The 24,331-nt window shown below is 38.1% G+C and overlaps 1 protein-coding gene across 6 annotated transcripts; it reads left to right on the forward strand.

Moving 5' to 3' along the window:
- The first annotated feature begins 491 nt into the window (after nt 1-491).
- On the forward strand, nt 492-23,688 carry LOC127429491 (heterogeneous nuclear ribonucleoprotein L-like). 6 transcript variants are annotated; one of them, XM_051678524.1, is made up of 14 exons: nt 492-639; nt 1,144-1,262; nt 1,354-1,591; nt 1,680-1,765; nt 2,086-2,182; nt 3,794-3,866; nt 11,960-11,992; nt 15,510-15,578; nt 15,810-16,066; nt 16,154-16,275; nt 19,309-19,510; nt 19,611-19,668; nt 20,392-20,535; nt 23,111-23,688. In XM_051678524.1, the coding sequence occupies exons 1-14, from the start codon at nt 553-555 to the stop codon at nt 23,167-23,169; spliced, it is 1,644 nt and encodes a 547-aa protein (XP_051534484.1). In that variant the 5' UTR covers nt 492-552; the 3' UTR covers nt 23,170-23,688. The 6 variants fall into 6 exon arrangements, with proteins under 6 accessions (XP_051534484.1, XP_051534486.1, XP_051534485.1 ...); XM_051678526.1 differs by having other exon boundaries at nt 20,392-20,496; XM_051678525.1 differs by lacking the exon at nt 11,960-11,992.
- The last annotated feature ends 643 nt before the right edge of the window (nt 23,689-24,331 follow it).

Here is a 24,331-nt window from a genome sequence, read left to right on the forward strand (position 1 = left end):
TCTCTTTTTTAAATATAAAAACGTTGTTTCCAGTTTTAAATTAGGTTTTGATTCCAGTTTTTCAATGTGGACATTGTACTCAAATGTGTTGATTTTGTATAGTGCACTGTGTCGTGTTGCCAGGGAATAAACCATACAGAACTTTTGAACATTCTTGTAAAGATCTCTAATAGGCTAATAAACTTAAAATAATGTTACTGCGCTATTACAGTATTTTTGTCAGCCCTGCTAAAAAAAAATCATAATTCAGTTTTTCAATTATTCAAGTATAGAGAAAATGTGTTAAGGTCTTTTAATAAGGTGACAAAATTTATAAAGGTGTGATAGGAGCGTCAACTCACATCAATTGACAAAGGTTTAAAGTGAATACTTTATTGTCCAATCACGTACCTCAAACGTGGTGTTATGCGCTTTTTATTTGCTTACAGTGATGATTGACAATTCCTCTTCACCAGAAGGACTCGCCGGTCTTGTCTTGAGGGCGTGACCTCGCCTGTCCCAATTTCTGTAGTTTTCGTCCATTTTGATGCGCGTGAATTGTAACGGGACAACATGGCGACGCAGACGGCTCGCTACTACAGCGAAGGCGGCAGAGCGACAAAACGCCAAAAAACCGATAGCGACGGGTCAATGGCCACCGTAAGACGAGTCTTTACATACACATTGTCAGATGTTTTTATAATGGACTTTATTTGACACAGCTAGCTGACTGAACTTGCATTAGTTAGCCAACCAGCTAACCAAACAATTGAGCCACAGCAAACTGAGGCGTTAACTGCTGCAAAATTTGTACACAACACAACAGCTGTTGAAATATTTAAATAAATTAAGATGTATATGTAGAGAATATTTTATGCATACGTGTAAAATGGATTTGTTCGTCACGCTCCACAGATTCTAACGTGCTGCTGAATGAATGGATTGTCCTGCATGTAAACATGCTGCTAATATAGTTTGCTGTATGCATACATGGTTATCAACATGAAGTTGAATAAGCATCTAAAAATTCATTTAACCCACTTGCTGATGTAAATGTCACTAAACGACTTGTTTACCTACGTGAAACTGTGCCAGTTACACGTGTAATGAATTATACCTGTTTGTTTACCTGCTTGGCCAATGTGATAATTGCAAATATTGCAGGAAGGATATGATGACCCTCATAAGACGCTACCCTCCCTTGTGGTGCATGTCAGAGGGTTAGTGGATGGGGTTTTGGAGGCAGACATTGTTGAAGCCCTTCAAGAGTTTGGAACTATCAGGTAACTTGTATGCTACAACTATGTAAGGTTTTGCTTCACTTTGATTATGTATATATTGCAATGTGTTGTGGACCATTCAATCTCTCTGCAGTTATGTCGTACTTATGCCCAAGAAACGTCAAGCACTGGTTGAATATGAGGATATGAGTGGGTCTTGCAATGCTGTTACTTATGCCAACGATAACCAGATCTACATTGCCGGACATCCTGCATTCGTAAATTACTCTACCAGTCAGAAAATTTCCAGGCCGGGTGATCCAGATGACTCCCGCAGTGTTAACAATGTTTTGCTATTCACAATCATGAACCCTATTTATCCTGTTACCACGGTAAAGTACCAACATTGCAATCATATTGCTACATTTCACTTTAAAGATTTGTTTATTCAGAGCTAACATTTTTGTGATCATTGTACAGGATGTTCTTTATACTATTTGCAACAACTGTGGTCCTGTTCAAAGAATTGTCATCTTCAGGAAGAATGGTGTGCAGGCCATGGTGGAATATCCTTTACTGTTTCAGACTGCGGATCAAACAATATTTGTTAGGTCGCAGCTGTTGTCTTCAACTCTGAAAAGCTTTAATTCATGTTTGAGTCTTTATGCACCTGTCAGTGTCATCTGTTTACATTCATGCTTGTGTTTTATGATGTCTGGGCTAGGAATGTTTTACAGTTCAAGCACTGTGGATATGTTTCCATCCAAGTTAACAAACATTTGCTCATGTAATTGCAATGTATGTTGCAGTCCAAGAATGCTTCGAATAACAATGTTTGCAAGAATGGCACTCAAGATGATCTGCATATTTCTTTAATTCCTCACACATTTGACTCCGTTCAGAGTGCCCAAAGGGCCAAGGCCTCGCTCAACGGGGCCGATATATACTCTGGCTGCTGCACTCTAAAGATCGAGTATGCTAAGGTGAGATTCTTGAATTTCAAACTATTCAGACCTTAAAGGAATAGTTCACCCAAAATCAAATTCTCTCTTCATTTGCTCAAAGTGACTTGGTGTGTGTGATTGGTCACAAAATATGCGGGAACCTGCGTCAGTTGGCATCATTTATGTCAAACCTGGTGAAATGCATCTTGATGTGCTATTTTGGAATATACGTGAACAAGAATAAGATTTGAGTAAATAATGACAGATCTTTATTTTTTGGAGAACTGTTACCTTAATGTTCTTTAGGAAAGGAAAAACAAATTAACAATTTTTATTAATAATTTCTAAACAAAACTTTCCACAGTATAAAGATAGAAATGCACTAAAATAGCACCAGTTCAAGTAACATTAAATGTTACACAAAGTGTAGTACACTAATTGAAAGAACTAGTCCCCACAGGTTGCATTAAGGCTGCTCAGTTAATTGAAAAAATAATCGAGAATACAATTACAGCTTTTGCAATGATATAATAGTGAAAAGTGTCAATTACATCATTCCATTTAGGTGTATTCCCATTGTGCCAAAATATTCTATTTACAGCATATTTTTTGGACCATTGTGTGCATGAATGCAGAGGTAAATCGAGCGTGTTTATATTAGTCTAAAGGCATATGAGTAATGCTCACTGTATCAGTTATACTGTGTATAATTTATTCAAAATGTGAATAACACATTTTAGTTTTACATGCAATGAGAATATTAAAGCAATTCAATAACATGGTTCTCGAGTTGTTTTGATACATAGCCTACATGAAGAAAATGGCATTCAGCTGTTCACACAAGTATTTTAATGTAAATTTCATTAATCGAAACGAATAAGCGCAATTACAATATCAAAGGAAATAACCAGCAATTGTGATTTTCATCATAATCGTGCAGCCCTAAGTTGTGTGTTCATAGTAATGGGCATTAATCCTCTTAAACCCTCATCCTCCACAATATTAATTGGCTGGAAGGCTGTATCTGCTTTTCTACAGCAATCATGAAGCCGCTTTCATTTGATTCGCGTCTGGGCATCAACGCACCTCTTAACGCCAGTGTCAAGCACCGCTTTGAAGCTTGAGCTCCACATGAAAAATGCTGCATAGAACGGCCGATTTCATGCTACCCATAGTTCTCTCACTGCTTTTGTCATATATCTAATATGGAAAAAACTGTAAAAAAGAAAAACAAAAAAGTGGGATATTAGTATGCAATTCCAGACACAGCCACCGTCTTTTTATGGTTTTAGCACTGGCACTACCGACATTATTAAATTACGAAATTGTTAGAACTTAATAGAACAAATAGGCCCGTAGGCAGACCGTACACAATGTTTTGTAAGAGGTCTTTTCTCCATCACTTCAAGATTGTTGACAAACACGCACAGATTCGCTGTTGTGTGTATGTCACTGTAATGTTCCCAGACACATTGCAAAGGTTCCGCCCTATTCCAACCAGTGTTTAGAACTCGCACCAAGCTAAATAAAATATCAGAATATTATGTCAAATTGGTAAATGCATAAATTGCATTAAACATTCTAAATGAATCACAAACTTTAACCCGTTAATTTTGACAGCTCTAATTATTTATCTGTTTTTCCTCCCAGCCAACACGCCTCAATGTGTTCAAGAATGACCAGGATACATGGGACTACACCAATCCAAACCTGGGCAGCCAAGGTAAGGTTAACCCTACACGTGCTCTGACATTGCTCAGCGCCCTTACTGCCACTGTGGGGGAAATAAGTGGGTGGGACTGGGGCATCTTGGAACTGCAGCGGAGAATCCACTTTTTCACCTCCTCTGCGCTGAGTGTTAAGCATACCAGTGTCTACACCGTATGTTTTCATGGCTTTGAGGGGGAGGTAAATCCATATCCCTGTGATCTTATCGCTAAAGCATCCTCCGATCAAGATTCTCTGGATATCTCCCAAGATTCCTTTTCAAGCAAAGCCCATCACATGTCCATGGTGTGAGGGACAAGTGTCTTGCTGGGTAAGCACCATATAGGCATACTAACAGTCCATGGTCCACTATGACAGCTAAAACATGATACAACATTCACAACCTGTTTTACTTCCATAATGTGATGTATGTCTTATTGATGCCGCATACGCATGTTAGGACTAGATTTAATCCATGGCTCCATTTTTTTGTATGTTGATTACTGAGAAATCTAAATTTAAATGTTTACATTTTTATTATTATTTTTATTGAATTGTAACAGCACGTGTACAGTAAACCAAATAGACAGAAAAAATTTACAAAGACAACATCAATAATTCTTGACGATTTGACAATCCTTGATTGTTCCGTTCTTCAAAGTTGATCTCGGAGTTGCTTTCAGTCATTTTTAATTTTATTGTAGCCTTACATTACGTGCAATTGTTTAAAAAGTTCATCTGAATACATTAACATCTGACATTACAAAAAAAAAAAAAAAAAAAATTGAAAGACAATGCAAATCAAAATAATGTAACAGTTACACATTGAATATATTTGGAACTTATCAGTTCCTTCTCTTTTGGCCAGTTGTAAGAATTAGTTTACACCAGAGACTATTTAGCAGAGACGGGTCACTTCTATTAAAATTAATGGGAGAAATTAGAAAGGCCAGTGGTCATCGGATGTAGAAAGGAAGTCCTGCCTTACAGATAAAAGAGCCAATCATCTTTTAGAGATAGACATTGGCTGTCAGTCAACTCAAACACACATGCACATTAGCTATACAAGCCAGGATTTATTTTTTTGGAGTAATCTGAAGTAAATAAGCACAGTTTATGATTCCAATGTAGTCAGATTTTACTGCTGATTTGAAATGTTCTTTGATCGTAATCTTTATCAACAATTTTGGAGATTTTGGTCTTTCCCCATTCAAGTAGATAGGAGCTGCACTGACATGCCTTTTGTTTACATAGAAAATAGCTGCCCGGGAACTTTCCAAAGATGGCTGCCGAGTGAACTGACTTGATAAAAAAAAAAAAAAAACGTTATTTCTTTTGACTGTTTAGGTTGAGTATGATAACTGATATTATTTTAAATCATTTAAATATAAACTAAAAGATAATATGCTTAAGGGCTGTCAATTGATTAAAATTTTAAATTGAATTAATATCATGATGTGCTGATGAATTAATCGCATATCAATATTTACTGAGAAAGGCCTTCAATTAAAGATTGATAATTATAAATATTATAATTTAGATAATTAAATTATATTACATTATGCATATAAGTTTGAGTCCACTTGTGACAATGTTTCTATTTTGCATTTTTCTAATTTAATTGTGTATTTTTCATTACAAATTTTATCAGCATAATAGTTTGAGTGAAATGTTTTTGCAACACCCAGTGATTATGATATAAACATGAATCCTGCATGTGAATTTTCACAGAGCATCTTAAGTGCTTTAATGAAAGAAAACCTGTTCTTTCGCACAAAATGAGTTGCAGTTAATGTCACACATTTGCTTATTTGATTACTGATCACGAAATTGTGTGGAATCTTAAATATTCCTTATGTCATACATTTTTCAAAATCACGCAGTGGGGTAATCACTTGCACACAAGCAACAGCGAGAGAGGAGCAGACTTATTTATTATTTATATGAAGTTTTTCGACCTGCATTCCAATCTACATCTTGATGTAATCCTTCATGATCATGCAGTGTGTTTTCATCAGCTGAATGGGAGGCTAAACACTTTTAAAGTGTGACGAGACTCGCGCTGCGCATGCAAGCCATTCGCACATCACAAGCCGATCAACTATTTAGCCTTTTTCGGGAAATCGCACCTGCAAAATCCTAAAACTTTATTTCCAGGGTTAATTTACAGTTGTGCTCAAAAGTTTGCATACCCTGGCAGAAATTGTGAAATTTTGGCATTGATTTTGAAAATATGACTGATCATGAAAATGTTTTAAGGATAGTGATCATATGAAGCCATTTATTATCACATAGTTGTTTGTCTCCTTTTTAAATCATAATAACAGAAATCACCCAAATGGCCCTGATCAAAAGTTTACATACCCTTGAATGTTTGGCCTTGTTACAGACACACAAGGTGACACACACACACAGGTTTAAATGGCAATTAAAGGTTAATTTCCCACACCTGTGGCTATTTAAATTGCAATTAGTGTCTGTGTATAAATAGTCAGTGAGTTTGTTAGCTCTCACATGGATGCACTGAGCAGGCTATATACTGAGCCATGGGGAGCAGAAAAGAACTGTAAAAAGACCTGCGTAACAAGGTAATGGAACTTTATAAAGATGGAAAAGGATATAAAAAGATATCCAAAGCCTTGAAAATGCCAGTCAGTACAGACAGTGGAAAAAGACGGTGTGGTTGTTTCAAAGAGCACAATACTTGTTGACCCCTCTCCAAACATAGCGTTTATGGTTGTGACCATAAAGCTCTATTTTGGTCTCTTCACTCCAAATTACAGTGTGCCAGAAACTGTGAGGCGTGTCAAGGTGTTGTCGGGCATATTGTAACTGGGCTTTTTTGTGGCATTGGCTTCTTTCTGCTCAACAATGCAGCTCATATTTGTTCAAGTATCGTCGTATTGTGCTCCTTGAAACAACCACACCGTCTTTTTCCAGAGCAGCTTGTATTTCTCCTGAGGTTACCTGTGGGTTTTAATTTGTATCCCGAACAATTCTTCTGGCAGTTGTGGCTGAAATCTTTCTTGGTCTACCTGACCTTGGCTTGGTTTCAAGAGATCCCTGAATTTTCCACTTCTTAAGTGATTGAACAGTACTGACTGGTATTTTCAAGGCTTTGGATATCTTTTTTTATATCCTTTTCCATCTTTATAAAGTTCCATTACCTTGTTACGCAGGTCTTTTTACAGTTCTTTTCTGCTTCCCATGGCTCAGTATCTAGCCTGTTCAGTGCATCCACGTGAGAGCTAACAAACTCATTGACTATTTATACACAGACACTAACTGCAAATTAAAAACCTTTAATTGCCATTTAAACCTGTGTGTGTCACCTTGTGTGTCTGTAACAAGGCCAAACATTCAAGGGTATGTAAACTTTTGATCAGGGCCATTTGGGTGATTTCTGTTATCATTATGATTTAAAAAGGAGCCAAACAACTATGTGACAATAAATGGCTTCATATGATCACTATCCTTAAATAAGACTTTTTTTTTTTTTCTTTTTTTTTTGCATGATCAGTCATATTTTCAAAATCAATGCCAAAATGTCGTAATTTCTGCCAGGGTATGCAAACTTTTGAGCACAACTGTATATTTTGAATAGACTCAGATTTTTGAACCCCATGCTCTGTGGGTGTTTCCTCTTAATCGTTTAATATAATTGAGTGTGATCATGGGTGTACCTGTATGCTGGGTTGAAAACCTCAAGGATTAATAGTGGTATTTTCCTGACTACATCACATGTTGTTCTGAAAGCAAAAAGAAACAAATGAAACACGGAATGTCATCTGCACAACCTGACCGAAGCAAAGTGGGTGCGTTTACTCGCACGATTAACTGAAAGTGAAGTGCTGCCAGCTTGTGATGCATGAATAGCTTGCATGAGTCTGTTGGGTATACTGCAGTCTCGTCACATTTTAACTTTTTGTTTAGCCACCCATTCAGCTCATGAAAACATGCTGCGTGATTGAGGAAGGATTACATCATGATGTAGATTGGAATGCAGGTGCGGAATTTATATAAATAAAATGATCTACTCCTCTCTCGCCATTGCTGGCGTGCCAGTGATTACCCCTCTGCATGCCAATGCTGGCACACCTGCCGTAGGTTGCCGACCCCATGACTAGATTAACACTTTTGAAGGGTGTTTTCAGTGTCTCTAGTCATTATTGCTGTGTTTTTAGGACGCTGTGCCAAGTTAAACGTAGTTTAAAACTTTGAGAAATGCATCTCAGTCGCTGCACTGTGTTTTGCTCCGTCCAGCTATCTTTGATCGTAACAGCACGTTGTCTGTGGAAGGCCCTGCAGTACACATTTCTTTAGTGTATATAAATTAATTATCATGATTTATTTCTTTTTTACTAGAGTATATGATGTCATCACGTTGCTATGTCTTGTCACCAACCAATTACTGCATTGCAGATCGTGGTTTTGAGAATTGATACTTGCATCATTTTGATATAAGATGAAAACTTTTTTTCTTTAGAATAATTTTCACTTATTCACAAATTGAGCAGGAATATGTATTAATAAAGTAAATAGGGTCAGTTTTGATTTCATGTTGAATTTTAAGACATCTCTTGATTTTAGCTGAGGGTATTCGTGGATTTTTCATGTAGATATTTGTTTGGTCATTAACGGTGTGTCCAGAAAAGTGCTGATCACAAACAAATTGCAGTTAAACAAACCTTTTGAAGACTTCTGAATGAAGTGTTCTTTGGTGCTCACTCATGGCCATTTGCTCCTCACATTCATGTGATACATTTAGGGTGCTTTCACACTAGCACATTTGGAACGCACCAAGGTTTGTTTATTGTCAGTTTTATTCGTTTGTTTAATGTGAACTCTGGTGCGCACTCACAAACTGCACCAAAGTTTGCTTGAAAAAGTGATCTGAGGTACGCTTCATAGGAACTACAATACGATTCGCTTCTGATATGAATGCAATCATCCTAAATTGCAGAAGTGAATCATGATTGATGTAGTTTGCATTAGGGTTGTCACGATACCATAATCATATCTTGCGATACTATACCAGCTAAAGTATTACTATAATAATTAGTATCACGATACCACATTCTTAACACAGTTTGTAATAGCAAAGGTGGTTCTCAGAAACTAGCCGTTGCACTTGTTACTCCGGAAGTGGTGAAAATAACTGATGGATGAACTGGGAAAAGGCTCAAATGGACTAACATGTTACCTAATACATTCTTAGTTTAATGTAAAAAAAACTTCACCACATCAAATCAGCCAATACAAATGGCAACTGCTTTCAACTTTTATTCCATTATTTCTGTGATTATTTGAATGTTGGTAACATAAAAATAAAGATATTGTAACGTTGAAAAGACTGTTTTGAGCAGCTGTTTTATTATCACAAACGCTTTAGCCCCTCTCTCCTGGTAAACAGCAGTACAAATGCAGATCTCACACACACTGGTTTGATCGCATGCCTCAGAGACTTGATCAAACCGATCATAAGTGCGAAGTTACCACAACCTTGTATTTGTTAAACGAGTTCAACGGTCGATTTTTCAGAGAAACGGTACATCTATAAATGTTAAAAGATAAAGCATTTAGGTTAAATGAAGTGGCATTAACCTGTGTATTCTGCAGAAGCAGTGGGATGTGTCTGAAGGTGTTTAATAAGGTTGCTGATGTTTCCCCCTTTGGCTTGAAATCTCTGTCGACATTCACGGCAGTTGGGTTTTCCCGGTCTCATCAGGCAAAACCCAAAATAATTCCAAATCTCGCTACGTGAATTGTGTTGTGTAAAAAGATTCTCGCTTTCCAAAATTTTACTTAAATCCATATTATCCATTAGGAGACACGACCACCAAATGAACATGCTGGGATTCAGATGTGTGTGTTTGAAGCATGTGAAAACCACACATTGAAAAATGAACAATACCATGTAAGGGGCAAATTCTAAACAGCATTTTGCACTCTTTAAGGGCAGTTCGTGAAGGGGACGCCACTCAAAGAATGTTATTGCAGACATAGTTCTGATTCAAATGAAGGTTTTAGTGAAAACAATATTTACTGCACATACAATCTAACTTACGGTACTACCGTATTGAAGGTACTACAGTTTAAAAAATACTGTGACACCGCCAGTATTTTGAAGCTTTAGTATCGTGATACTGCCGTAGCACCGGTCTACCATGCAACCTTAATTTGCGTCTTTGCCCACTCCTGGTTGCAGTTATAATGGTATAATGTATTTCTCTTACCTGCTTGTCTCCAAATGAATCGCTTACATTCTTTTCATCCGTTGCAAAGCTGTTCTGTGCATTTACATTTTTGGTGATCGTTCTCGTCGTTGCCTAGTTAGTGTTAAACAGCTGCTGCTTGTACTCGTGGTGCTCACGTTGATGACGCAAACGTACCACATTTCAGACTCAAATAATTTGATGTGAACAGAAACCAGCTGGGGGAGGGAGCAAAATTGAACTCTGGTTCGAACAAAGTGTGAAAGCACCCTTAGAAAACCAAAATGAAAGCACAGAAACTTTCCAGAATCCCAACCACAACAACAGAACACTCAATACATCTGGACACTGGGGGATATTTCCTATATTTCATTGAAGACACAAGTTCCTCAGACTGCCCAACACTACCAGTCAACAAACCACAACTACTTCCTATACCAGTGACAACATTTCTCCTGGACAAACACTCATTTCACTCTTGTGAAACTGCAGGACATCCTGACAAACACATGATCACGCAACATTTAGCACTCACCACCCTCCTACAGAACCAACACTTTTCAAAAGTCAATGAAGAAATGCTATCCGTTGTACATCACAACACATTGAAGGATTTGGGGTTGCAAGTAGTTATGGCTCCTACACCCTTTCAGCTTTTTCCCTTTGTTTTTTTACGGGTCAAGAACAAGACACACTCCATCGTGATACACCATCTTAACTGCACTGCAAACAAGGGATCTCTTTGACACTCATCCTCAAGTGACATCACAACACAATGCTTCATTCATGCCAAACTGATGACATCCATAGACAAACAGCCTTTTCTGAACCTGTCCGTCTTTCACTGGGTTCCGTCTTCTCACTATCTCGTTTGCTGATCGTCACAACACAAATACCTACATGCCACCTACAAATCGACACGCCTGACAGCTGATGACACTAAACCACTCGAGACACAGAAGACACTGCAGACAAGGTACTGACATGCAGACAGACAACATGCCAACTTTTTCCTGAAATTCTGCCTTGGAGGCTGGTGTTTCAGATACCCTCTCTACCCCCAACAAGTGTCCTCCTCCTCTAGTCCTTTCCTTTCTCAGTCTCCTAAACGATTCCTTCTTTCTCTCTCAATATGTGAAGTTTTTACCATTTTTCAGTCGTATGACTACTGTTAACACCTTCCGTGTGATGCAGGTTGGCTTTGTGTCCCTAGTGGAAATGCCAGTCAATCTGAATTCGGCATAAATTGCTCCAGCTTTTCAACCTCTGTGGGAAGAACGGCTTTGAAATGAGAATATGGAGCATTCATCGGCCTCAGTGGAGCTTTGAAAGTGATCTGAAACGAAGAAGATTGTTTTGGAAGTGGAATGGACTGGTGGGGGAAGAAATGGAACGTTTTTGAATGTGATGTGGAGAAGAACCCTGTGAAGATGCTCATCGGTGGTTAATTTTCGGCATGTTCTTCCTGCCCCAACCTTCGACCCCCAACCCTTGAGTTTTTGCTGTAAGTAACCCCAAGCTTCTGTTGTCTTGGAGTGATGCGCACATAGTCTTGTTTCATGGGGATGTGTGATCAAATGTTTGATTAACTTGCCTTTTTCTCCCTGTTTTTTTTTTACATTTGGTTCAAACTTGATGCTATTCAGCAAGGCACATTTAAATGCATTGCTGTGTTGGGTTGTGCAATGTTATTCTTAGAGATGTTTTGAAAATGAGATGCTTATGAGAATAGGCCCGTTTGTTGTGTCCTTTTATTAAAAAAATAAATAATAATAATTTCAAATAAAGGCATGGTGCCCTACATTTTAACTTCCTGCATAGAGTAAGAAACCTGTTTTGTGAATGTTTAGAAATGTCTGTGAGATTCATGTTTGCACTGTGTGTACCTGAACAGGTGCAGATGCTGATGGCAATGGGGGCAATCAAGGTGTGTGTCTGCAGTAGACATTTTGTCCCCCTCATCCACTCACTCCCTACCATTAAAGGAGCGTTCCGGGTTCAATACAAGTAAAAGATCTTTATGCTGTTGATTAACACAGAAAATAATTTCAGCATGTTTGTCAGTTTGTAAAAATAAGCAAATTTGCATGTAAAGTAATGAAATTAAAATGGAAGTCATAGGAAAGGTGCCAATATACCTCTAGCGAAATCGAAGAACAAACAGGTGTGATGCCATTTTGAACTCCATCTAACCAAAGAGAAGGTGGTTTTTGAGTTTGTTTCGTTTGTCCGAAGCAGCTTGCCTGCACGAACTCAATAAAACTTCATACTGCCTTATAAACACTTTACTACACTTGGTCCATGTCATCGGTGGGTGTGACCTGGTGCTTCACCTACTTTGACGCTGACATTTTCTCTAGGTTAATTTCCCCAGTCAGTCAAGATCAGTCAGTAACTACATTTCCATCTAAGGATTTTTTGCAAAAAAGTTTTAGTGCATCAAAATTAAGCTAATGGAAACGCAATTTATCGCAAAAATTTCACAAGTGAACTCTAGCGTATAAACTGTCGATACATCAGATGTCGTGAAAAACTGGTTTGGAAACACTTTTTGTTGAGAAAATTGGCATTAACGCAAAAATATAGTGTCACGTGACAGAATTTACCCCAGTCGTTGCCTGTGTTAATCATGATGACAAGGTATAGGATCCTTGAAAGCCAATTTATTGTACATGATTATGGATTGATCTGAAACATGATGCTTCCAATACAAATATCTTGTTTCAAGACATGCACATTTGACAAGTGCATGGAGAACAAATTAATGGCCACTGTTTGTGATTAATCACGGTAGCCATCCGTTTATTTATTAACGTTGCTTTTTCACACCAATCAAAATAATAGATGGCAATTAGCCCATAATACAAAAAACATATAATTTCTGTGCACATGTTTTAAATTTAAAATATATGCACAATACTAGAAGAAAAGCTTCAGTGTGCTTTTTTGGAACACTAACATATAGCCCAATTTTATTAAACTATTGTTTATACTTATGAAAAAATGCTGGCAAATTTCCCTATGTTAAATTAAATAAATTGCCAAACGAAAAAATATATATTTTTAGACCTATATATGCCTTTTCTTTACACAAAATTAAGCCTTACCCTGTTCTGCAGACTAATAAAGAAGACATTTTCTACACTTCAGAACTATTTGTCCAATGCGAAGTTCACTTTCAGAAAACGAGCTTTTGGGGGGCCTGGGTAGCTCAGTGTAAAAATATGCTGGCTACCACCCCTGGAGTTCGCTAGTTCGAATCCCAGGGTGTGCTGAGTGACTCCAGCCAGGTCTCCTAAGCAACCAAATTGGCCCGGTTGCTAGGGAGGGTAGAGTCACATGGGGTAAACTCCTCGTGGTCGCTATAATGTGGTTAGTTTTCGGTGGGGCGCATGGTGAGCCATCCACCGCGCTATGTCTCCACACAAGCTATGTCTCTGTGGCAACGCGCTCAAGCCATGTGATAAGATGCGCGGGTTGACGGTCTCAGACGCGGAGGCAACTACGAATCACTACGCGACCACGAGAACTTAAAAGCACATTCGGAATTGGGCATTCCAAATTTGGAGAAAAAGGGGAAAAATCCCAACCAAAAAAAAAATTTGCTTTTGAACAATTTTAAAACTTTTAAATATTTTAAATCTAACCCTCTTTACCTCGGATCGCATTTGCTGAGCTTCTTCAGAAAATGTAAATTGCATTATGACACTAAAAATAATTTGAGATAACAATCAAGTTTAGTTGGTCGTTAAAAGTTGTTGGACAAATATACGGGTATAATGCAGTTGTGATGGCAATGCTTTAGATGATTGTTCAAAATAGCCTATTGAATATCAGGAATGTATCAAATGTAAACCCTGAAATTACACAGCATCAGTTTTTCTTTAATAGCTGTGCACACATCATATACACATCGATGGATGGTCCTTATACTAAGACCGAAAGTTTCCCCCACTGCTTGGTGCAGATTGCCAGCTTGAACAGGGCCATGATGATTTGCATTCGGGTTGGAACTGGTGGCAACCTGCGATAGGCGCAACATCATGACCAATATTACAGTCCTATCAGAAGGACAACTGCTCCCTTTTGATCGCAATTCCTCCTCTTCTGATTGCATTTATTTGTGAAATTTAAATGACAGTAAGCTGGCTAATTTCAATGAATTGTCTCAGTACTCTCCCCAGTTTACCAAAACTTCAGGGGAAAAAAAATTAGGGACATCTGGGAAGCGAATTTGCGATAAACACACATTTCTGAATGGAAAAGCCTTCAGGGCAGATTTCTTTTGCGCTAAACCAAAACTTATGCAAGACAGTGGTTTTTTAGGCATGACGTCATCACGCACACCATTTTTATCGATAAAAGGCCATTTGAATGGAAACAGGCAGAAGATGGCAAATTTCGCAAATTTTACGCATTTTCACTTTGTCGACAACAAAATAGCGTGAAAAGTGGATGGAAACTAGGCTAATGTGAACATAATGGTGTGCAGAGTTAATGAGCTAATGCAAACATGCCTACATCTGTACAATCTACAAAAAGAACCAAATCTACTCAAATACACTTAAGTGCCAATTCACTGTTGTTTGATATGCTGTTTCATTCATTTGCCGTCTGAAGCCGAAAGCCATTCACACATCTGCCCAAAGTGAGAAGCCTATCATCATCATTCTTGTGTCTGTAATTTTGCCCATTGGCACCCTTTTAAACAACAATTTTTGCAGTAGTATCAGTGTCATCGTAAAATTCAGTAACAGGGTAAACAGTGCATATTATGGCCATGTAGCAAGTAGAATGTAAACATTACAAATTAATCATTATCTAATGCATATATTACTTAAAATCATCATTGATTGGTTAAAACAGCTTCTTTTACTGATCTCATGTGAATTCCACTCAGAGAATGAGGCATGAAGTCATTAACACATTTAATGTCACAGTAGTTAATGTTTTACAGGTAGTTTTGTGCATCTCATATTTAAATGCTCCTATAAACGCCTCCCCCAGTGGCGTGGCAGGTGTCTGAATGTAGAAAAAAATTCTACAGATGTTCTCCACAGAGCTTCACTTGTATTGAACCCACAGCATTCCTTTAATATATGAAATTAGTTTTTCATTCTTTTGCTGTTTTCTGAAAATGTATTTGTAAATCTCATATACAACTTTGATTGGAACTGGTATGCCTCATAAGAAAGGCCAAATGTGAGAGTAGTAGACAGGCTTTTAAGTAGTGAATAGATCACTTGTTACAGAATCGGCCCTTTTTTGACTTCCTGTGTTTGCCCCTCTCTCTGTTGATCTTAAAGGTCAAGTTAGTCACAGCAACGACCACAAAGTCAGTATCATGTCGCCTCTCAGCGAATTCATCTTTCGCTCTCTCTCTCCCTCTTTATTTTTCCCTCCCCCTATCCTTTCTTGGCCTTCTTTCCTCTCTCGCCTCTCAGATATGAATGCCAACCCCAACAAGCGCCAGAGGCAGCCGGCTCTGCTGGGAGACCACCCTCCAGAGTATGGTAAGGCTCGCCATGGCACACGCGTAAACACATTTGCCTCAATTGCTCGCAAACAGGAGTGAATGTTAAAACGACAAAAAATTGGGGTGCATTTATCACAGTGGCAGCAAGATGGTGCTGTGTTGACATTTAACCTAAATTAAAGTGCAGGGTGTGCCTAATATTTGTTTTTCCCTAACCTGCCCACAACCCAAACTACTTGTATTCTGTTTGTCGTCTTTGGATTCTCAGGTGGTTATCACGGATACCAAGATGAGAGCTATGGTGGACCCTATGAAGGCCGGCGAATGGGGCCACCAATGGGTGCTCCGAGGCGTGGTGGAACCAGTCAGCGATATGGAGGACAGTACGGCCCGCCGCCTCCACCCCCGGGTGAATACGGTGCACATGCAGACTCACCGGTGGTTATGGTCTACGGCCTGGATCCCTTGAAAATAAATGCAGACCGGGTCTTCAACATCATCTGCCTGTATGGCAATGTGGAACGGGTGCGTGAAACGTCAAAAGATGATTCTGACGATGTCAAAATGCTCAGACAGCTTAATTTAAAAAGTCCCTTTTCCCTCAAAATGTAGGTGAAATTTATGAAGAGCAAGCCTGGAGCTGCCATGGTGGAGATGGGAGACTGCTATGCTGTCGATAGGGCCATCTCGCATCTCAACAATAACTTCTTGTTCAATCAGAAGCTTAATGTGTGGTATGTTCTGACTGCAGTTCTGGCTCTCTTAAGGCCAAAGGATACTTTGGTTTTCCATGTTGCTGATTGGAAAGCACACAGTATCTGTGACGCAAATTTCGTAATCAGCACCGTGGCCCAGATTTTCCAGACAGTCCTCGTCTGTGCGCATTGTCAGCACATTTGCCTGAAGTTGAATGTACTAAAAAGATTATCACAAAGCAGTCATAGTGCGCTTGTGTCACGCAATGTTGAATTTGCTAGCGCTCAAAAGAGTATACTTAATAGGCTGAGCACTCGACTGTGTGCCGAGACGAACTGGAACACAGAAAAACAAAGTATACCCTAATCTTCAGGGTGAATCTCAACAAAAATATCATTGGGTCACAATTTACCCAAAAACCAAATGATGAAAATTAATTATGTTTTAAATAAATAAAATTAAGCCTATTTTTAGTATTGTGAGTATAGCAATGTTTTCATCACAAGTAATCCACCTGTTATGTTTGGGTTAAAAACAGCATATTTATGCAATTTCAGTGTGTGTTTGGGTGGTTCGTTGGAAGTAATATTATCGTTAACAAAAACTAAATGAAAGCATTTTCGTTAACTGGAAAGTAAAAAACTGACATGATTGGGGAAAAAAAATAAAAATTACTCTAATTACTCTAAAACTAAAATAAAATAAAAATTATCTCAGTTTAGTTTTTAATGCCCACTATATCAATCTACCTTAAATGTGAAAATGCCACTAGAGGTGACACAAGACTGCCCTTAGAAATGTAATGCTGTTACACATATTAAAGTGATAACAATAAACACTTAAGCCTTTGCAGCCATACATTTCTAAAACTCTGAAACTGAAGAACACTGAGAAAACAAAAACTATACTAAAACGAACAAAGTGTAAAAACTACAGTGCTATGAAAAAGTATTTGCCCCATCCTGATTTCTTCTATCTCATACTAAATTGTTCAATTCAAACATAAAACAAAGGCAATCTGAGTAAACACAAAGTTACAGTTTTTAAATGACAATGTTATTTATTGAAGCAAAAAAGTTATCCAATACCATCTGGGCCTGTGTGAAAAAGTATTTTCCCCTTAGTTACTAAATCCCCAAATCTATGAAACTGCATTCATAACGAGGTTCAGCTGGACTAGACACACCAAGGCCTGATTATTGTCAGCCCTGTTCAATTAAATAAACACCTAAGTGGAACTTTTTCATCAGCATGAATTTGGCTAAAATGTCTCACCCAGTAGCACACTATGCCACGGTCGAAAGAAATTCCAGAAATGATGAGGAAAAAGGTGATTGAAATACATCAGTCTGGGAAGGGTTAAAAAAGCTATTTCAAAGGCTTTGGGACTCCAAAGAACCACAATGAGAGCCATTATCTCCAAATGGAGAAAACTTGACACAGTAGTGAACCTTCCCAGAAGTGGCCGACCTTCCAAAATTCCTCCGAGAGCACAGCGACAATTCATCCAGGAAGTCACAAAAAAGCCAAGGACAACATCCAAGGAACTGCAGACCTCTCTCGCATCAATAAAGGTCACTGTTCATGACTCCGCTATCAGAAAGACACTGGCCAGAAATGGCATCCATGGAAGAGTGGCAAGGCGAAAATTACTGCTAACCCAGAAGAACATTAAGGCTCGTCTGAATTTTGCCAAAACGCACCTTGATGACCCTCAAAGCTTTTGGGGAATGTTCTTTGGACTGATGAGTCGAAAGTGGAACAGTTTGGAAGACAGGGATCCTGTTACATCTGGTGTAAATCAAACACAGAATTCCACAAAAAGAACATCATACCTACAGTCAAGCATGGTGGTGGTAGTGTGATTGTGTGGGGATGCTTTGCTGCTTCAGGGCCAGGACGACTTGCAATAATTGAGGGAAACATAAATTCTGCTCTCTACCAGAAAATCCTAAAGGAGAATGTCCGGTCATCAGTCCGTGAGTTGAAACTCAAGCGCAACTGGATTATGCAGCAAGACAATGATCCAAAAAATAGGAGTAAGTCCATCGCTGAATGGCTTAAAAGAAGAAAATTAAAGTTTTGGTGTGGCCTAGTCAAAGTCCTGACTTGAACCCAATTGAGATGGTGTGATAGGACCTTAAACGGGCGGTTCATGCTCTCCAGTGTGGCTGAACTAAAGTAGTTCTGCAAAGAAGAGTGGGCCAAAATTCCACCACAGCGTTGTGAAAGACTGATCACCAGTTATCGGAAGTGTTTGGTTGCAGTTGTTGCTGCTAAAAGTGGCACAATGGGCTATTAAGTTTAAGGGAGCAGTTAGTTTTTCACATGGATGATATAGGTGTTGGAATACTTTTTTGCTTCAATACAAATATATATATATATATATATATTTGACAACTGTATTTGTGTTTACTCAGGTTGGGGGCAAATACTTTTTCACAGCACTGTAACAAAAACAACCTGGAATGACAAATTAAATTTAAAATGGAATAAGAACTAATTTAAACATCTAAAACCGTAATAACACTGATGCTTGGGCGTTGCTAAATTGTTTCTTACTGGCTCAAGTCAAAAGTGGTCTCTTATGACATCCTGATCCCTAGACGTGTATCTGGACCTTTTCGTATTGGTCTGTGGGATTTTTTTGCTATTTTTTTTTTATTCACCAGGCAGACATTTATATTCTGAAAAACATCTTTTAGAGTATAAACCTTAATTCTGTATTTGTTTCAGTACAGGTAAGTATTCAAATTATCAGCTTTTTTTTTCACTCAAAATGAAGGGTTTATTGTGTATCTGCTGTAAAAGACAACCACTGACATGTTGGTGGCTCCCTTTCCCATTGAAATGTTACTATAAAAGCTTGAGATCAAGCCTATGTTAATGTTCATGTTTATAATAAAAAGGTTGCTGTGCTGTAAATCTACTGTAAATACAACTAACTGATACAACTGATGGCAACATTTTATCCAGTTTTATTACTGTTCGAATTTAGCAACAAAGCCTCTATGATAAAAGTGAAAAATATGGAACGGTTTCATCGCTGAAGAGTTTTTCTTTCATGCCAGTGTTTCTAAGCAGCAGGCGATCATGCCTGGCCAGTCCTATGAGTTGGACGACGGGACCAGCAGCTTCAAAGACTTCCACGGCAGCAGGAATAACCGCTTTACTTCTCCAGAGCAGGCAGCAAAGAACCGCATTCAGCACCCCAGCAACGTCCTCCACTTTTTCAACGCAGCACCTGAGGCTTCACCAGATGTCTTCACCAGGGTCAGTTCACATCACAGAGAGTCGATGCTTTTTCCTTTTCTTTTTTTAAATAAAGGAACACATTTTCTGATGTTAATTTTGCATTTTCTTGTCCTTTCAGATGTGTGAAGAGCTTGGCGTGAAAAGCCCTTCCAATGTCAAACTTTTTGCAGCAAAAGGTATATGATGTTAAAATGTGTTGACTTCTTCACCTGATAGTGATCTGATGATTTGACTACAAGTCTTTTGTCCACAATTTGAGTAGTTTGGTACAATTCATAATTCTTTAATTATGTTTGCGCATACATATAGGATACATAAAATTTAATGTACAGGAAGATAAGGCGCACCTTTAAATCATGTAGGAACATTGAATTAACAACTGTCAATTAATGTTTTGTCAACACCTCATGAAGAAGTGGTCCTCATGATATATAAACGGTAATATATAAACAGAACATTGTATTTGGGTAAGAAAATAACAATTAACTAACTTTGCTCAAATGGGCACACATAAATATGAATAATGTTTAAAAAAAGCCATGCTCAGCAACATGAACTTAGATTCATTTAAATTGTGGCCTTTTTCCTCGTGTGCTCTGCATCATATGCGTGTATTCTGAGATGGCTTCTAACGCGTTGGGTACTCCTATTAACTAGTATTGATAATTACATTCTGTTATTGATACATTAATTTCCATTATCAAATACACCCTTAATAATGTTTCTTTCATGTTTCACGGCACACTGACCACATTTATAGTACATGCATTTAAACAGCTTGTTCCACATGAACGCCGTTTTTCTTTCATGGTATACCCAGCAACCAAAGTTGGGTTGTTTGTGATGTCTTCTATACACCTCCTTTTTTGTAATGTCACTAATGCCCCTTAAATTATTAGGTTCCTCGTCAGAGAGGAGTTCGTCGGGTCTTCTGGAATGGGAGTCTGTTAATGATGCAATGGAAGCCCTTGCCATGATGAACCATTACCAGATGAAGAACCCCAGTAAGTGGCCTCCTCCCCATCATTTACTTTCAGAGGCAGGTCAGTGACGTATTCAAAAATGCAATTCGCACAAAACAGTTACTCGAATACACCTCTACTATGATGAATATTTTTCAAATACTGAGATCAAAGTCATTTTGATATTTTTCTGGAGTTTAAAGTCATGTCATGTGGTGTAACCGTCCGGAGAGTGTTAAAATAAAAAAATAAAACTCAAAGCCTCATTAAAAGCTGAAATTCTTGAAAAAATAAATTTTGGCTTAAGTAGTGCAGAATAGTCTTATTATTCTTTTTTTTAAATAAGCAGTGAACGAATTATATGAAGAATTTACATAAAATAAAAGAAACGTTGTTTAGGGCAACTGCATGCCATATTCTTTATTCAGTATTGTGGAGTGTCAAGGTGGTCTTGGGCAAACTTCAGGTGCGCAGCAATGTTTTTTTTGGAAAGCAGCAGCTTCCTTCGTGGTGCCCTGCCATGGACACAGTGCCTGTTTAATGTTTTCTCTATAGTAGACTCATGAACAGAGATGTTAACCAGTTCTTCAGCTGTCACTCCTAGGGTTCTTTTTTTTACCTCATTGAGCATTCTGCAGTGTGCCCTTTAAGTCATCTTGGCTAGACGGCCACTTCTAGGGAGAGTAGCCACTAGGGGCACTAGGTTCGGTTTTCCACCCACGGTTTGGTAAGCATTGGCACCGCGGTTCACCAAGTTTAATGACTCATTTGGTGCACAAGGTTTGCAAAGAAAACGAAGCATCAAATAGACAGGCACAGTTACAATCTCCGCTAATGCACCTGTATGGCTCTGTAGATGGACACGCTCTGTGTTTCACGTGGGTCAACTTGATGACTTCACAGTTCTGCACGCGTTGTGTGTTGTTGAAAATGGCAAGTGGAGAAAACTGATAGAGAAACCCCCTGCGAGGGTTTAAAACAGGAGAGAGAGTTCTTCCTGTTTCCTCGCGCAGCTGTAATTTATCGCGCGCGAAAGTGTTAATGTGCTTTGATTAATGGCATTAAAATAATAATCGATAATTAATCATTTACGCAGAAATATATTGCGTGCACGCAAAGAGACGCAGGTTAGCCGAAACTGCACACACTCCCTTCCGTTTTTAAGCATCATGAAACAATAACTAAAGCACTTGGGGTGTTCATGTGGGATTTCCACGTATGATTAAAATACGAGCAGCATTATCACAACATCCCTTCTCGTATCCATTTTAATAGCAAGGTTATTCCTTCAATAGTGATGCACAGCTTCTAATTGTGAATATATATATATATATGTTGAGTTGATGCATGTAGCGTAATAGTGCAGGTATTAAGCTAAAATGTTAATGATTTAGTAATTTCAGGACTTTGACAAAAATTACCATTGTTTTACTATAGTAATATTGCAGTAACCATAACTGTAATAACCATGACTGCTGTCACCATGGTTTTCTTAGCAGAAATCTTGGTTTTGATACAATTAACCATGGTTTTATAACTGTAATACTGTAGTTTCCATATAGCAACCATGGTTTTACTATATATTGTAACCATTACAGTAACCATGTTGATTTTGTGGTTACTATGATTTTACTACAAATATCATGGTAAAACTATGGTTACTGTTGTAAAACCATGATTTTTAGTAAGGGCAAACCTGTTAGAAGTGTTTACCAAATAGAGTATTCTTTGAATTTGGCGGTAATATCTTAACCGAACCGTTGCACCACTAGTAGCCACAGTACTAAATCGTCTCCATTTATAGACAATTTGTCTTACTGTGAACAGATGAATCTCTAAGCTCTTTGAGATAACTTTGTAACCCTTTCCAGCTTTATGCAGAGTAACCATTTTTGATCCTATGTCTTCTGAGATTGCTTTTTTCAAGGCATGGTCCATGTCAGCAGATGCTTCTTGTAAATAGCAAATTCCAAATGTTTAAGTGCTTTTAATAAGTCACAGTACCTCTAACCCACATCTCATACAATTTAATGGGATGCCAGGTTTGCCAGCTTCTCACACTAGCTTTTGTTGACATCATTAGCCTAGGCTAGGGGTTCACGTTCTTTTTCCAACCTACACTGTGAATGTTTGCTACAAATCCAAACAAGTTGAGAACTGCGTTCATGCGAGACATAAAACATGCAACTCACTCTTTTGGACTGTTAGTGATAGCCATATGAAATCTGTGTGCACAGTTCCACAGAAAACATAATTGGGTAATGTATCATTCACATATTTTTACAGAAATGATCTGCCCTGTGTGTTTATTACATATTTTAGTGAATTAGATGAAACCTTTAGCAGCCATTTAGACTAGTACTCTCAACTCGGTTAAACCATGTTTAAATCAAACGCAGAAAATTGTGATGTTACTCAGCAACCATAAACAATTACCCTTAACACAAACTTGTTGGGGACATGCCCTGCTCTATATTTTCACATTTATCCATGTGTCTGTCTTGCTCTGATGTGTAAATAAGTACAGCTTAAATATATCTACCGTGGTGTAGCAAAGTCTCTGCCACTTGACACATTTTTACCGCCACCCAGCCCTGATGTCAATGAATCCTTATCTTGTTTTTCTCTGTGCATCTCTCTCTCTCTCTCTCTGCAGATGGCCCATATCCGTACACACTTAAGTTGTGCTTCTCTACAGCACAGCATGCAAACTGAGCAGCATCTTTCATGTCCCAGTATCATCGTTGACCCCAAACTTTCCTGCTGTGTTTATTGTCATTAATGGCTCATTTGTGCGAATGGGAGTAAAGACTGTTGAGTTTGTCTTGATACTGATTGAGCTGCAGCACAAACTGAGAGTGAAACTGACTTAACTGTCATCATATTGTTTTTAATGGATGAGAAGTTAAAAGGCTTTTGTACCAGTATTTTTGTTACCCTTTTCCCTTTTTTTTATTGCTTCCCATTATTGACTGTTAGCTCTGTGCTCAGCACCTCACTTTTAGAAAACGTTAACCAGTAAAGAATTTTTTTCATTGTCAAATAAAATTAGTGACATTGGGTCTTTGTTGTGATTGCTTGTGCAATGGAACAATTGTGACTCGTGTTTTAAATTGTTTTACAGGACTTTTTTCAAAAGCTGCCTAGGATGTTACTGCTCAGCATATATTCGCAGTCTGGAAAATAAAATGTTATCAGTTTAATAAAAGAATAATGTGCTTATTCAAAAATGGCTCACCACCACTTGCTTATTATTGCAGATCAATGTTGCAGGAGCATATGATGTGCGGAAAAGGTCAAATGGAGCAGACTCACCAGTTGGAGATAAATGTATATTTCCTTTGATGAAAGATACATTGATTTAACCTATTTTAAAGGGTGTTGAATGGTAATATTTTGAGAATTGAAAATCACTGTACTATGTAAATGTACTCCGCTCCATCCCCAGTCCAAAAAGACTATTTATTGGAACTTCAATATTTTATTTAATAATTTGGGTGATTCTCACAAAACCTGTCAAGAAAATATCTTGGTCCTATTTTACTCCAAAATCAAAAGAAACAAATAATAAAATGCAGATAGACAATGAAGCAAATTTTAGGGCCATTAAAGGAATATTCCAGGTTCAATAATACAAGTTTAGCTCAATTGACAGCATTTATGGCATAATATTGATTACCATAAAACTTTATTTTGACTCGTCCCTCCTTTTCTTGGAGAGAGAAAAAAAAAAAAAGCAAAAATTGAGGTTACAATGAGGCACTTACAATGGAAGTGAATGGGGACCATTTTTGGAGGGTTTAAAGGCAGAAATGTTAAGCTTATACAGTGCATTCAGAAAGTATTCAGAATTGATTGATTTTCACATTTTGTTACG

Source organism: Myxocyprinus asiaticus, chromosome 39, assembly GCF_019703515.2.
Source record: "Myxocyprinus asiaticus isolate MX2 ecotype Aquarium Trade chromosome 39, UBuf_Myxa_2, whole genome shotgun sequence".
Classification (NCBI taxonomy): domain Eukaryota; kingdom Metazoa; phylum Chordata; class Actinopteri; order Cypriniformes; family Catostomidae; genus Myxocyprinus; species Myxocyprinus asiaticus.

Excerpts from the sequence above, each read along its gene's own strand:
- LOC127429491 (XM_051678524.1), top strand. The coding sequence starts at position 553 with ATGGCGACGCAGACGGCTCGCTACTACAGCGAAGGCGGCAGAGCGACA. Across the intron at positions 15,579-15,809 it reads AGACCACCCTCCAGAGTATG|GTGGTTATCACGGATACCAA; the intron begins GTAAGGCTCGCC and ends TTGGATTCTCAG. Across the intron at positions 16,067-16,153 it reads TGTATGGCAATGTGGAACGG|GTGAAATTTATGAAGAGCAA; the intron begins GTGCGTGAAACG and ends CTCAAAATGTAG.